General features: G+C 36.4%; 1 protein-coding gene across 2 annotated transcripts in view; it reads left to right on the top strand.

Annotated features, from left to right (window-relative positions):
* The window catches only part of CLTC (clathrin heavy chain), a 63928-nt gene extending 54627 nt beyond the window's left edge, over positions 1-9301 (top strand). Inside the window, exons 29-33 of one of the 2 annotated variants that reach the window (XM_008541420.2) lie at positions 829-999; positions 1362-1583; positions 2837-2857; positions 6498-6573; positions 8267-9301. In XM_008541420.2, the coding sequence (XP_008539642.1) occupies positions 829-999; positions 1362-1583; positions 2837-2857; positions 6498-6573; positions 8267-8391 (615 nt within the window). In that variant the 3' untranslated portion in view covers positions 8392-9301. The remainder of the gene's footprint in view (positions 1-828; positions 1000-1361; positions 1584-2836; positions 2858-6497; positions 6574-8266) is intronic. The other variant, XM_008541427.2, reaches the window with a different exon arrangement.
* The last annotated feature ends 2296 nt before the right edge of the window (positions 9302-11597 follow it).

Genomic DNA, 11597 nt, shown 5'->3' on the forward strand with positions numbered 1-11597 from the left:
ACTTACGTGCCTGGGATCTAAATTTAGTGAGGTTTTCAAGATTGATAAATCTGACTTCCCTTAAGTGCCAAGTTTGCAGAATTTTGCTCAGATCTTCTCTAAGTTAATACTTGAGAAAAAATGTTATGGTTACTTCATCCCTAAACATTTAGATTGTAGTTAGGGTTGAAAAAGTCTTTGATCTCTTAACTAGTCCAAAAAACTTACTTGGTATTAACTATATTCACGACTTTTCTTGCCCAGTACCACATTAACATCTCTTTTTTAACAAACTTTCCTTTGTGAAAGATTTCACACGCAAAAAAATCAAAGTTAAGTGTAAGCTAGTTTCCTTTTTTCTTTTACTGTCAAGCTGATTTTCTTTTTGGCTCAGATCCCATGCTGATCTATATGACTGAGTATCATGTTGAGTTGTATCAGGAGTTTCTCGAGAGAGAAAAATCTTACCTTCCAAATTACAAACCCTCTTAATTTCATAACCATTCCAGTTAGTCCTTGATGCTGAAAACCTTAAAGAAAACTGCACCTTCAGAAATTTCACAGTGCCTTTGAGGACTGGGTTCTACAATTAGATTGGGGAACCTTGGTACTTGTTCAGGTTATAACTCTGTGGTTTGATGCTTGAATCTAGGCTGTCATATTACAGTAATGGCTCATTGATCAAGTCATACATATATATATATATATACACCATACGGTATATTGATCAAGGCATAATCAGTCATATACAGTAATAGCTCATTGATCAAGAAGATGGAACGTAAATTTTAAACTAAAATGAAGCACTGATTTGGCATTTGTATGGCTTTGTTTTATTTTCTTTTTAAGGCTCTGCGAACGTCAATAGATGCTTATGACAACTTTGACAATATCTCACTTGCTCAGCGTTTGGAAAAACATGAACTCATTGAGTTTAGAAGAATTGCTGCTTACCTCTTCAAAGGCAACAATCGCTGGAAACAGAGTGTAGAGCTATGCAAGAAAGATAGCCTGTACAAGGTGAATAAATTTGGTGGGGCTGGGGCTTTTAAACCGAGTACCAAGTGATCTATGTTAACCCTAAAATGGTATATTACAAGTGATTATGGTCTATTAAAGTATTAGTTTTGTGAATATGAGAGTTACCTTTAAGCCTCCATTTGCAGAGATGATAAGTCAAATTTCTTGATTCTAGGGGCTGTCTTATGTTTATGTCACACCTCTCTTTGTTTAAAAAAAGAATGTTCTTTCTTTTCCTTTTCTTTCAGAATTTTAATTTAAATGATATAACAGAGGTTTTTTTCCCCTTCATTGTATTGCTTAGTTTACCAGTTCAGTATGTTTGAGTTTAATGTTTGACCTTCATCCTTTCCTTTGAATAGGATGCAATGCAGTATGCCTCTGAATCTAAAGATACTGAGTTGGCTGAAGAGCTCCTACAGTGGTTTTTGCAAGAAGAAAAAAGAGAGTGCTTTGGAGCTTGTCTCTTTACCTGTTATGATCTTTTAAGGCCAGATGTTGTCCTGGAAACTGCCTGGAGGCACAATATCATGGATTTTGCCATGCCCTATTTTATCCAGGTCATGAAGGAATACTTAACAAAGGTAATGGCACCTCTGAGTATATTCAGAATTAATTATCTTGAGGATAAGTAAAATTCCATGTGTATACTTATATTTTTTTAATGTTTTTTCTCTGGTGGAAATAAGTTATTTAGTTGATCATAAAATATTCCTGTTTTCCAGAAGTTTTTGATAGCTGACAAATGACATTGAATGAAAAGCAAACTCAAACATGACTTAGAATGTTTACCCTCAATGTATTTCTGAGGGTGAACAGTATTCTATATTGTATGTTTGGTTTTCTTTTTTTTTTTTTTAAACATGGGTAAACTTTTTTTCCCCCCCAAATAATCTGTCTCAAATCAGTTCTTCTAATGCAAATGTCCATAACTAGTAGTGTAGATTCCCTTTTATTTGGTTGGTTCTTGACTTTAATGTGTATGCCTGTTTCCCCTGGGGAAGCTACTTGTATATTCCTAACATCGTGTTACTCTTTCTCAATATTTTGATAGTTTAACCCCTAATTTAAAAATATCATAGGTTAACAATTAACACATTTCCTAAAAGCACATTAAACAAGCTGTGGGGGTATAATCATCTTATAAAATTTACTATTCAATTTAGTGTCCCTTTTTGATGTTAGAAATTTTTTTACTCACCCTATCCTCAACAGTTACTAGCTTTCTTGCTGTAGAACATTTTAAAGTGTTCTTAAGGGATCCATTTCGTTAAAGCAAAACATGCTTATTAAAATTAGAGTTTCACATCTGATCTCGTCAGCATCACGAAGTAAAGGGGGAAAAAGCACTACTAACAACCCCCAGTATACTGAATATTTCCTTAGGCTACCATCTAATTAGATACTATTGTTGTTCAGTTATAATTTTTTAAGAATTAACATTTTCTGTGTATAAACTGCTGAAAGTCCAGTGTAAGAGAAAAAACAGTTGCCTTATCTTAGCCATAGAGAGAATAGCTTCTCTTCTTATGCATAATGCCAGCTTGTGAGACCTGGCTCTAAGCTGCTGTTAACCAAAGTGCTGTAAATTTTACTAGTGATTAAGCTGCTTTCTTTCACACTGACTCTAGCATAAATTCTTCTGCAATAAGCTCTGAGGTTAAAAAAATATATATCCTAAATTTTGCTTCCAGTATGCCCTTTATTTTCACTTTTCTTATACCTTTTTTAGTGGTTAGATGTTTCTCCCCTAAACTTTTGTTGCTGATTCTACCTTTTTATGCTCAATATGGAATTTGATTTTTTTCTAAGCTGCACCTTCTGAATTCCTTTGCAGGTTGATGCAATAAAGGAAAAGGTGAAAGTTGATTCTTTTCCGTCTTTAAGTCTGGAGGACTAAGTCTAAGGAATTTGCATGATTTTTTTTCCTTCCTTTTCTACACTGCTGCTGCTGCTTCCCCCCCCCCCCCGCCCCCAATAAATTTTCACTAAAGCCTCTGCAAGTCCCTTGGAACATAACTACAGTAGAGCTATAGGACGTTAGTAGATGTTTGCTACTAATCGGCTAATAGGCTTTAGGAAGGGCAGGAGGCTAATCAGTAGTTGGTTCACAGTCTCTCTTAAATATGTTATTAAAAACTGAGCATGGTGAGTTTCCATATTAATTCCAAAGTTTCAGGAAATTTCTCTTCCCTGTCAGGGTATCTGGACCATAATAGGATTTTCTTAATACTCTAAATAAATTTAAACAGCCTCTGGTTTTATTTTGTGAGCTTGCCTGACAGTAGCTGAATATATATTTGTATATACATGCCCTAAACGGCTTTTTGGGATTTTTTTTTTGGTATTGAAGGACTGTGATCCAGTTTCTGATCTCTTGATTCTTACTAATTTTTTGCTGAAAGTAGATAGAAGAGATACTAGCTGCTTCCGAAGAGACTTTCCTCATGTTTCTCCAGGTGTCCAGTTCTTATGGTGCTAGTCCATATTCAAGAGGAATCAAAACTTTTTTAATCATGAGAGTAGCTTGCTATAATTGTTGCCATGCGACATGAATTATTTCTGTATATAATGAAGCAATATTAACATCTACCTTCTGTAATAAGGCACACCTCTGAAGCTACCTAAAATTTGCTGTCCTATTCATCCGTTGGCTTGTCCAAGGTCAAATTTAGGTACTTTTTGGTTGGTGCTTCCTTTATTGGCTTGTCTCCATCCCAATATAAATGAACCAAACTTATTGTGGTAAGGAAAGGGTGGGAAGGTAAAGGAGAGTTGAAACAAATTTAAAAGAATTTGGGTGGGGGACAATGCCTTGCAATTACGTTGAACCAATCTGGAGTCACCATTGGAACTTAGGGCAAACCTGAGTAAAATGCATTGTGTGTGAGGCCCTTCAGCAGCTAGTAAGCAAGGCAGTTAGAAAGCGTGTGTGTGAAAAACAGGTAATTGAACTGCAGTGTTATGCATTGTTTTAAATCAAGCATGTACAACAGTCATTGCAATTACATCATACTACTTTTGAAACTCAAAGCATTGCTGTGGGCTGTGTGTGTTTCTTGAGAGCCTGTATAGCAACAGTCATCTTCAGATCTCACTTCTTGCTTCAGTACTTTTGCCTTTTTTTCATGCACACATACACCAAAATAATTGACTGCATGTTAACTTTTCCTCTGCAGCATATTGCAGTCTTTGTGGAAAAGCCTTTTACATTTTAGTGAATATTTAATAGTACAGATGGAACTGAACTCAGTGACATGCTTACCTGTAATTTTTCTTTTAAAATCCAAGGATCAGAAACTTTTGTTACAGCTCTTAACAAAAGCTTGTGTTCATAAAAGACTTCTCTGCTTTTCTTTTTGAGCAATCTAAATTGGGTCAGTAGAAACAAAAATTGGATGTTGCTGTGCCAGAGGCTGTCCCATTATATATAGAGAAATCAAATTCTTTTCCCTTAGTCTGATACTACTCCTTCAGAGTTCTCATTGTTGTTTCCCTGTGCCCCTCCTGCCTGTGTCTCTGCCTGGGCATTGCGACATTGCTAGCTCTTCTAAGTCTTCATTGTACTTCTGTAATAGGACGTCTCTCTTCAACATCTGACTCAGACATTAACTTCGAAACACATTTTCACTTTAGATTCTTTTCCTTGGAAGTCTGGAAATTTATTATGCAGTTGTGGCATTTTTGTTTCATTTTTCTTCTTAGAAGTCATTAATGTACACTCATCTGTATATTTTTTGTATAACCTCTTTAGCTCACTCTTGGATACTGTTTAGGTTAGCAAAACTCCATCTGACTCTTGATGGCACAAACTGTGCTTTAAAGTATATAACTGTAATAATTTTTGTTTTAAGTTTGGATGCCAAACAGTGGGTATTTCTCATGGTACTTATTCTCCATAGTAGTCTTTAATTTGATATTGGGGTAATTTGTAACCCATGAACATTAGGCTGTAAAATAGGAAAACCGTATACGAAAGCAAACTAACCCATGTTCCTAAGGTAGAAAAACTACAGTATATCTGGCGGTGTCTAGAGTCTACCTCAGCTTACTTTTCTCAAATTTTGTTCCCTGACAAATTAGGATGGATTAGACACATATTTATGTTTAATACGAGATAATTAAAATATGTGTAAAATACTGTCCTATCCCTAATGGCATATGCGAAGATTCAAACACTATTTTAAATAGCTTCAAATAGAAACTAGGGGCGGCTTTAACCTTTTAAGGATCCAGTCTTTATAGCTTTTTCAATGAAGTCTGCATGTCTTTTTTTGGGAGTGATCTTTTACTATTTACCTCTTTGAAGAACATGCAGTGAACATTCATAAAAAGTTCCTTCTTGCACTCTGCCCCCTCATCTCACCCAGCACACTTACAACTTTGAAAACCACTAGTAACAGATAACACCGAGATTTGAAGTTTAGTTTTGCTTGAGGTATAATGATAGACCAACTATAAGGCTTTGGGGGAGAACTCAACTTTTAAATACAGTTTAAAAGATAAATATAGTATAGTTTAAAAAGGCAAATAGAAGTTGTATGATGGAGATTGCCTAATGTCACTTCTCCCCAATTCTTCACAGAATTACGGAATGATATCATGTGAGTCCTAGAAGAAAGTTTGCAGATTATCTCATTCAACCATTTCATAATAAAGACAAGGAAATTTGAGAGTCAGTGCAGTGGTTTGTCAAGGTTGCGCAACTAGTTAGTGGAAAGACCTGTGTATTCCAGCTCTTTTTTTTCACTGATACAGTTAGACTCCTCTACAGTATTATTTCTGTCTGATACTATCTACTTTTATTTAGAGTAGCTAGCATATAATAGCTGTTTACTTCTTTGGCTTAATTAAAAGCAAAAAACAATCTTCCTCAAAGAAGTTGGGGTAAAATTAGCATTCCTGCTTCTTAGCAAATAGAGCATTAAAACATGCAGCCTGTCTTTATATAGCAAGATCAAATATGGAGCCACTTGAGTCTTCAACTTCAGTCTGCACCTGTAACCAGGATTGACAGAAACTGTGCACAATTGGCAAAAGAGAGCTTATTCTGCACAAGTATTTGTCCACTCATTAGACTCATTTCACAGTTTTGAATACCATTTCTTTGGGGGAGGGAAGTCTTGCTGGGTCATGAGTTCATTATCATTATTATTATTATCTTTGGTAGAGTTTAAACTTCATTTGAAGAAGTGGTTCCTTCTAGTTATCTCCCTCCCTCAGGCTGGCTGCATCCTAGCATGCCCAGTTTTAGCCTGGCGTGAGCTTTTATGGCATTTATAAATCCCTCCTTCCTGAGGGTTTATAATGACAGTGCTAAAAATCACCTTGACTGAAGGATGAACATTGCCATTGAATTTGAGGGGGCCTGAGAATGTTCTTTCTAATCTGTTTTATTTTGACCAAATTTAACATACTAAGGCTTTTCCACTTTCTGCCATAAACCTAGGTTTATAATACTTTTGAGGTGCTAATTAACATTACCTGTTTTTCTCCAGGTGGATAAATTAGATGCTTCAGAATCACTGAGAAAAGAAGAAGAACAAGCTACAGAGACACAACCTATTGTTTATGGTAATCTGTCTTCTTAACCTCACAGAAATAGATTAGACAAACTTTCTCCTTTCATTCTTTAGGGATTCTACCTCAAAATAGAGATATAATAAACTTGTAAAGTGCAAAAGCCTTACTGAGTTAAGGAATAATTCTCTCTACAGTCGTTTTTTTCTGAAAACAGTCTTAAAGCAGGCATTGACATTCAGTAAGATAATCTTAAATGGGAAGATAATCTCAGTCACTTAAGATCATAACCTAAGTTTTCCTATTGCCTGGTCACTGACTGATTATTCATAAATTATTCAGAAAGAAGTAATGGTGAATTGAATTTTCAGAAGTGTGAAAGGTGAGAGAATACACCAAGGTTGTCTATTATGCTTTACATAAAGAGCACGTCCTCTCTTTAAATTCTAACTGGGACAGAGAACTGGGTAGTTTCCATTTGAGAACTTTCCAGAGAGATAGGATCTTCAAACTCTCAGTGAATATTTAAGACAATTTAATTTCTTACATGCACATGTCTGAACTACTTCCCCCTTTCCATGTCACTCTTGGTGAACAGATTGATTTGCACAGTACAGGCTACAGCACTATAACCAGGTGTTCTTTGGAGGAGGGCATAAAATTAGGGCCTTATATCTCAACCTGCTAAAGGACATAGTAATACAAATCTGTTATAGCATTATCTCCTTTTTACTATAGATGAAAAGGACTTTGGAACTTTAGAGGACAGGGTAGTTTTGATAAAATTGGAGAAGATAAAGTAGATTCTTAGAGATGGGAACAATAAGAAACAGTAGGAACAAAAATAGGGTGGGTTAATAATTTGGGGGCACCTGTTGAATTTGGGTTGCCCTTAGGGTGTTTAAATGGACAGTCCTTGTAGGCAGTTGAAAATGGGGTCTGAATTTCAAGATCGGTTGTTATTCACAAAAAGGAGAGGTATCAAGTCACTTGTGCTGGGAGAAGTCTAGCTCTAGCTTTGCATTCTAGTGAGAGAGAAAGAGAACTTTTCTTTGCAGGGGGTGAGGAGAAGCGTTAAGTGTTTCCTCCCTCTAAAGAAGCCAGGTTCTCTACAGGTCATTTTCTGTGTGTGGTCAACAGCTATTTAACCTTCGTAAGAGTATTAACATAGTATTTGAAAGAGGTTGTATGCTTTAATGTATTTCATACCTAATGCATATTTGAATGTATCTTGTTATTTTTGATTGTTTTCACTAAATTAGTACTGGATTGTTGCTAGAAATGCATTGTTTCCTTACCATTTAGACATGCTTAAATTAGAAATATAAATCTAACTTTAAAAGTTGAGTTGTGTTAAAAGCATATCCATTAAAAAGTTAAGTTTTCCTGTGCTAATTATATTGTCACCAAATACCATGTGGTGCTAGGCTTATTGCCAGATGTCTTCCCCAGTCTTGTCAAGCGTGCATGTGCATATTGCTTTAAAATGATTTGAAGTAACATAGTTACTGTTAGTTCTGGCTGTCTGTCCTGCACTGTTAGTTGGCTTTTGAGGCAGGACCCTTCTTAGGGTGACTGTCGTGCCAAAATTGTGACAGTCAAAAAGTACCCTCACAAAACTCATTCTAAAGAAGTTTTGGTGATGTCACTAGAGTAGGGGACATTAGAGTGTGATAGTTCTGCAATGCTAACAATTTCTCCTACCTCCTCGCCCCCTGTGCCTGCCCCTTTGTGTTTTCTTCTTTAGGTCAGCCCCAGTTGATGCTGACGGCAGGACCCAGTGTTGCAGTCCCTCCCCAGGCACCTTTTGGCTATGGTTATACTGCACCACCCTATGGGCAGCCACAGCCTGGCTTTGGGTACAGCATGTGAGATGGAGAGCTGATCCTGTAGTCACCTATTTTCGTACTGAAACATCGTCTCTACTTGCTTCTCAGTTTATAATGGGAAAAACAGGCACATGTTTTTGTAACCTTTATTTCATGAAGGACTTTTTGTTTCTAACTATAAACTTGGATCACCTATGTTAAAAGCTTATTTCACATTCCACATCATTTAGAATTTATTTTCAAAGGGGAATAGTTTCAATGTTTTATTCACTTGGGCTTTTTTTCTTCCCCCTCATTCTTTAAAGAATTGCTTAATATTCAATCTGTTGTGAAGAACCTGATTTGCACTCTGTAGTGTTTAAAGAAAAAAAAAACTCTAATATTGAATCTCTTAAATTTCTTGTATGTAAACAGCTTACAATATGTATTGTCTAAATGCATTTAAATCTCTTTTATTCAAAGAAAAGCTAAAGCAAAAATATTGGTATGTGACCATGCAAGACTGTCAGTGCTAACAAAGACAACACTAATCAGCATATCCTCATTGGATTGCAGTGCTCTCCAAATTATTTGAAAAATGCATTACAGACAACTTGCCTGACTTTTAAATGAGCATCAAAGGCCCTCTAACCTATGCAGGTTTCCTCATTACGCATATAGAAAATGCTAGTGTGTTTTTGCTCACTTCATATGTAACAGGTGCCCTTATATTGTGCTGTATCCTGTGCTTTTTCTGTGGGACCATTCCATTCAGGAACAAAGAGCACCATGATTCCAATCTGTGTGTATTTACTAACCCTTCCCTGAGGTTTGTGTATGTTGGATATTGTGGTGTTTTAGATCACTGAGTGTACAGAAGAGAGAATTCAAACAAAATATTGCTGTTCTTCAGTTTTGTTTGTGGAATTTGAAATTACTCAAATTTAAAATAAATTACTGGACTGTGGAAATAACATGTAGAATGGCAGTTTTAATTAAATACCTCTCAAAGTTAAACCAAAAGACCCATGGTTTTGATAGTTTCATATTGGATACTGAGGCAGTATGGGGAGGTGTGAAAGCAGTAGAATGAGGATTGAGACGTGAAAACACTGCATTACATCATGTACGTTCCTGTAGTCAGTAAGGTGCATGCAGTAGTCTTAACCAGTTAGTACTATAGTGGGCTACATTTTGGCTAGCTCCATCATTTTAACCAAGCGGCGCATTAGGTTTTTATCTAAGCATTTCATTTAAATGAACGGATCATGGATGTTAAATTATAGTAACTTGAAATAAAAGTATATAAGCATGTAGTTAACATGCTGTTAGGGTCCCTAAATTATGAGTAGTTTAAGTTGATTTTTTTTTTAATCAGTGTTTGAATCCAACTCTTTCTACTTTTGGCTAAGAATGTTACTTTAAATTCATTTCACTGTTAATTCTCAGAGTTAGAGAGCCCCCTACCTAGCCTTGAATTCAGGCAAATGACCATAAGCTCCACAGAAGGGTTTTTAAAAACTTAGAAGTCCTGCCCATCCTCACCTTTGATTCCTCCCTTAGAAAATAACTATAGGAAATTATAGTATTAGTGAGAAAATCCCATTTCCTTTTTTGGTTTGTCATAGTGAAAACATCGTGCTATTCAGGCCCTGGATGTACTTGTGTTTCTGCTGGCTGTCTGCCCCCTTTTTTAATCGTAACCAAAATCAAGAGGAAGAACAGCAGTGGTCCCTGGGAGCTCATTCTCTTCAGTCACGATTTGTTCTCTTGGACCTTTCCTATACTTTGAATCAACTGGTTTTTATCAATGGAATGATTCTTCTCTCTTTTCGCTTCCCTAATAGAAACAAGTTAAAATACTTCAGTACAGGTTTTCTTATGATGTACTTAAGAAATTTTTTGGGGCGGGTGAGGGGCCGGCCCCATGGCCAAGTGGTTAAGTTCGCGTGCTCTGCTGCCGCAGCCCAGGGTTTCGCCGGTTCGGATCCTGGGTGTGGACATGGCATTGCTCATCAGGCCATGCTGAGGTGGCATCCCACATGCCACAACTAGAAGGACCCACAACTAAAATATACAACTATGTACCGCGGGGGGCTTTGGGGAGAAAAAGGAAAAATAAAATCTTTAAAAAACAAAAATTTTTTTTTAAACAACAAAAAAGCCCTGTTTTTAATTTGGTGCTATGATGTGTGATACTGAGTTGCCATTTAAGTACCATCCATAATGGGCTATATGGTCATGCATTGCTTAACGATGGGGATATGTTGTGAGAGATGCATTGTTGGGCGATTTTGTCGTGTGAACATCCTGGAGTGTACTTACACAAACCTAGATAGTATAGCCGACTCCACACCTAGGCTATATGGTGCTAATCTCATGAGATCACCATTTGTATATGCAGTCCATCAATGACTAAAACGTCATTATGCGGTGCATGACTCTAAAATAGGCTTTTCAGATAGTTGGGTTAGTTAAAATGTGGAATCTGAAACCATAAAAGTAAAGTTTTTGTACTGTCATATTAAAATTCATTGGTCTTATCTTTCCTTTGAGTGGATCTTTTACCCACGCATGATTTGTACCTTCATGCACAGATTATGTGGGCAATACTAATTTACTAAGTTACATAATTCTACTAAATGTTGACACATTATATTTTTTAAAATCTTATTTGTCAGGAACACTGATCTTATCAGAAAAGTCTTAAGTTTTGGGAATCCTGGAGGAGAGGCAGATACAAATTTTCCAAAATACTGTCAATTGTTTTCCTTGAAGTGATTGGCTCCTTTAATTTATGAAGAAATAATCTGCCAAACACCTAGGTCTGGATCACTAGACCTTTGTCAGTTCTTGCGAGTAAAAAGATTCCATGACAAAAGCATCTGGTTCACCTTACCACTCAGCTACACATCTTTTTCCTCAAGACGAGTCATACTTCAAAGTGCACCAGAAGTGTTTAATGTTACACAGAACATTAAGACAAATAGTCAAGGGTCAAATTTAATAATTTTTTTACTGCTTCATCAAGGACATTAAGTGGAACTTTTTTTTCAGTGTGAGTGTAGGGCAGTGAAAACTACAATGACTACTGGTTCAAGTAGGTGCCCCTGCCTTGATTTTGAAAGGTGCCAGCAGTTTTACCCACCATTGCTTTTGTGTCGTCAGTGCAAATATCAACACAATGAAAAGAAAAATGTCTTATTAGGAAAATAGTTTTGACTCCCAGAAACTGTCTTAGAGACCCCACAGCTTCTGTACTTTGAGAAC

Source organism: Equus przewalskii, chromosome 10 (assembly GCF_037783145.1).
Source record: "Equus przewalskii isolate Varuska chromosome 10, EquPr2, whole genome shotgun sequence".
In the NCBI taxonomy this organism is placed as follows: Eukaryota; Metazoa; Chordata; class Mammalia; order Perissodactyla; family Equidae; genus Equus; species Equus przewalskii.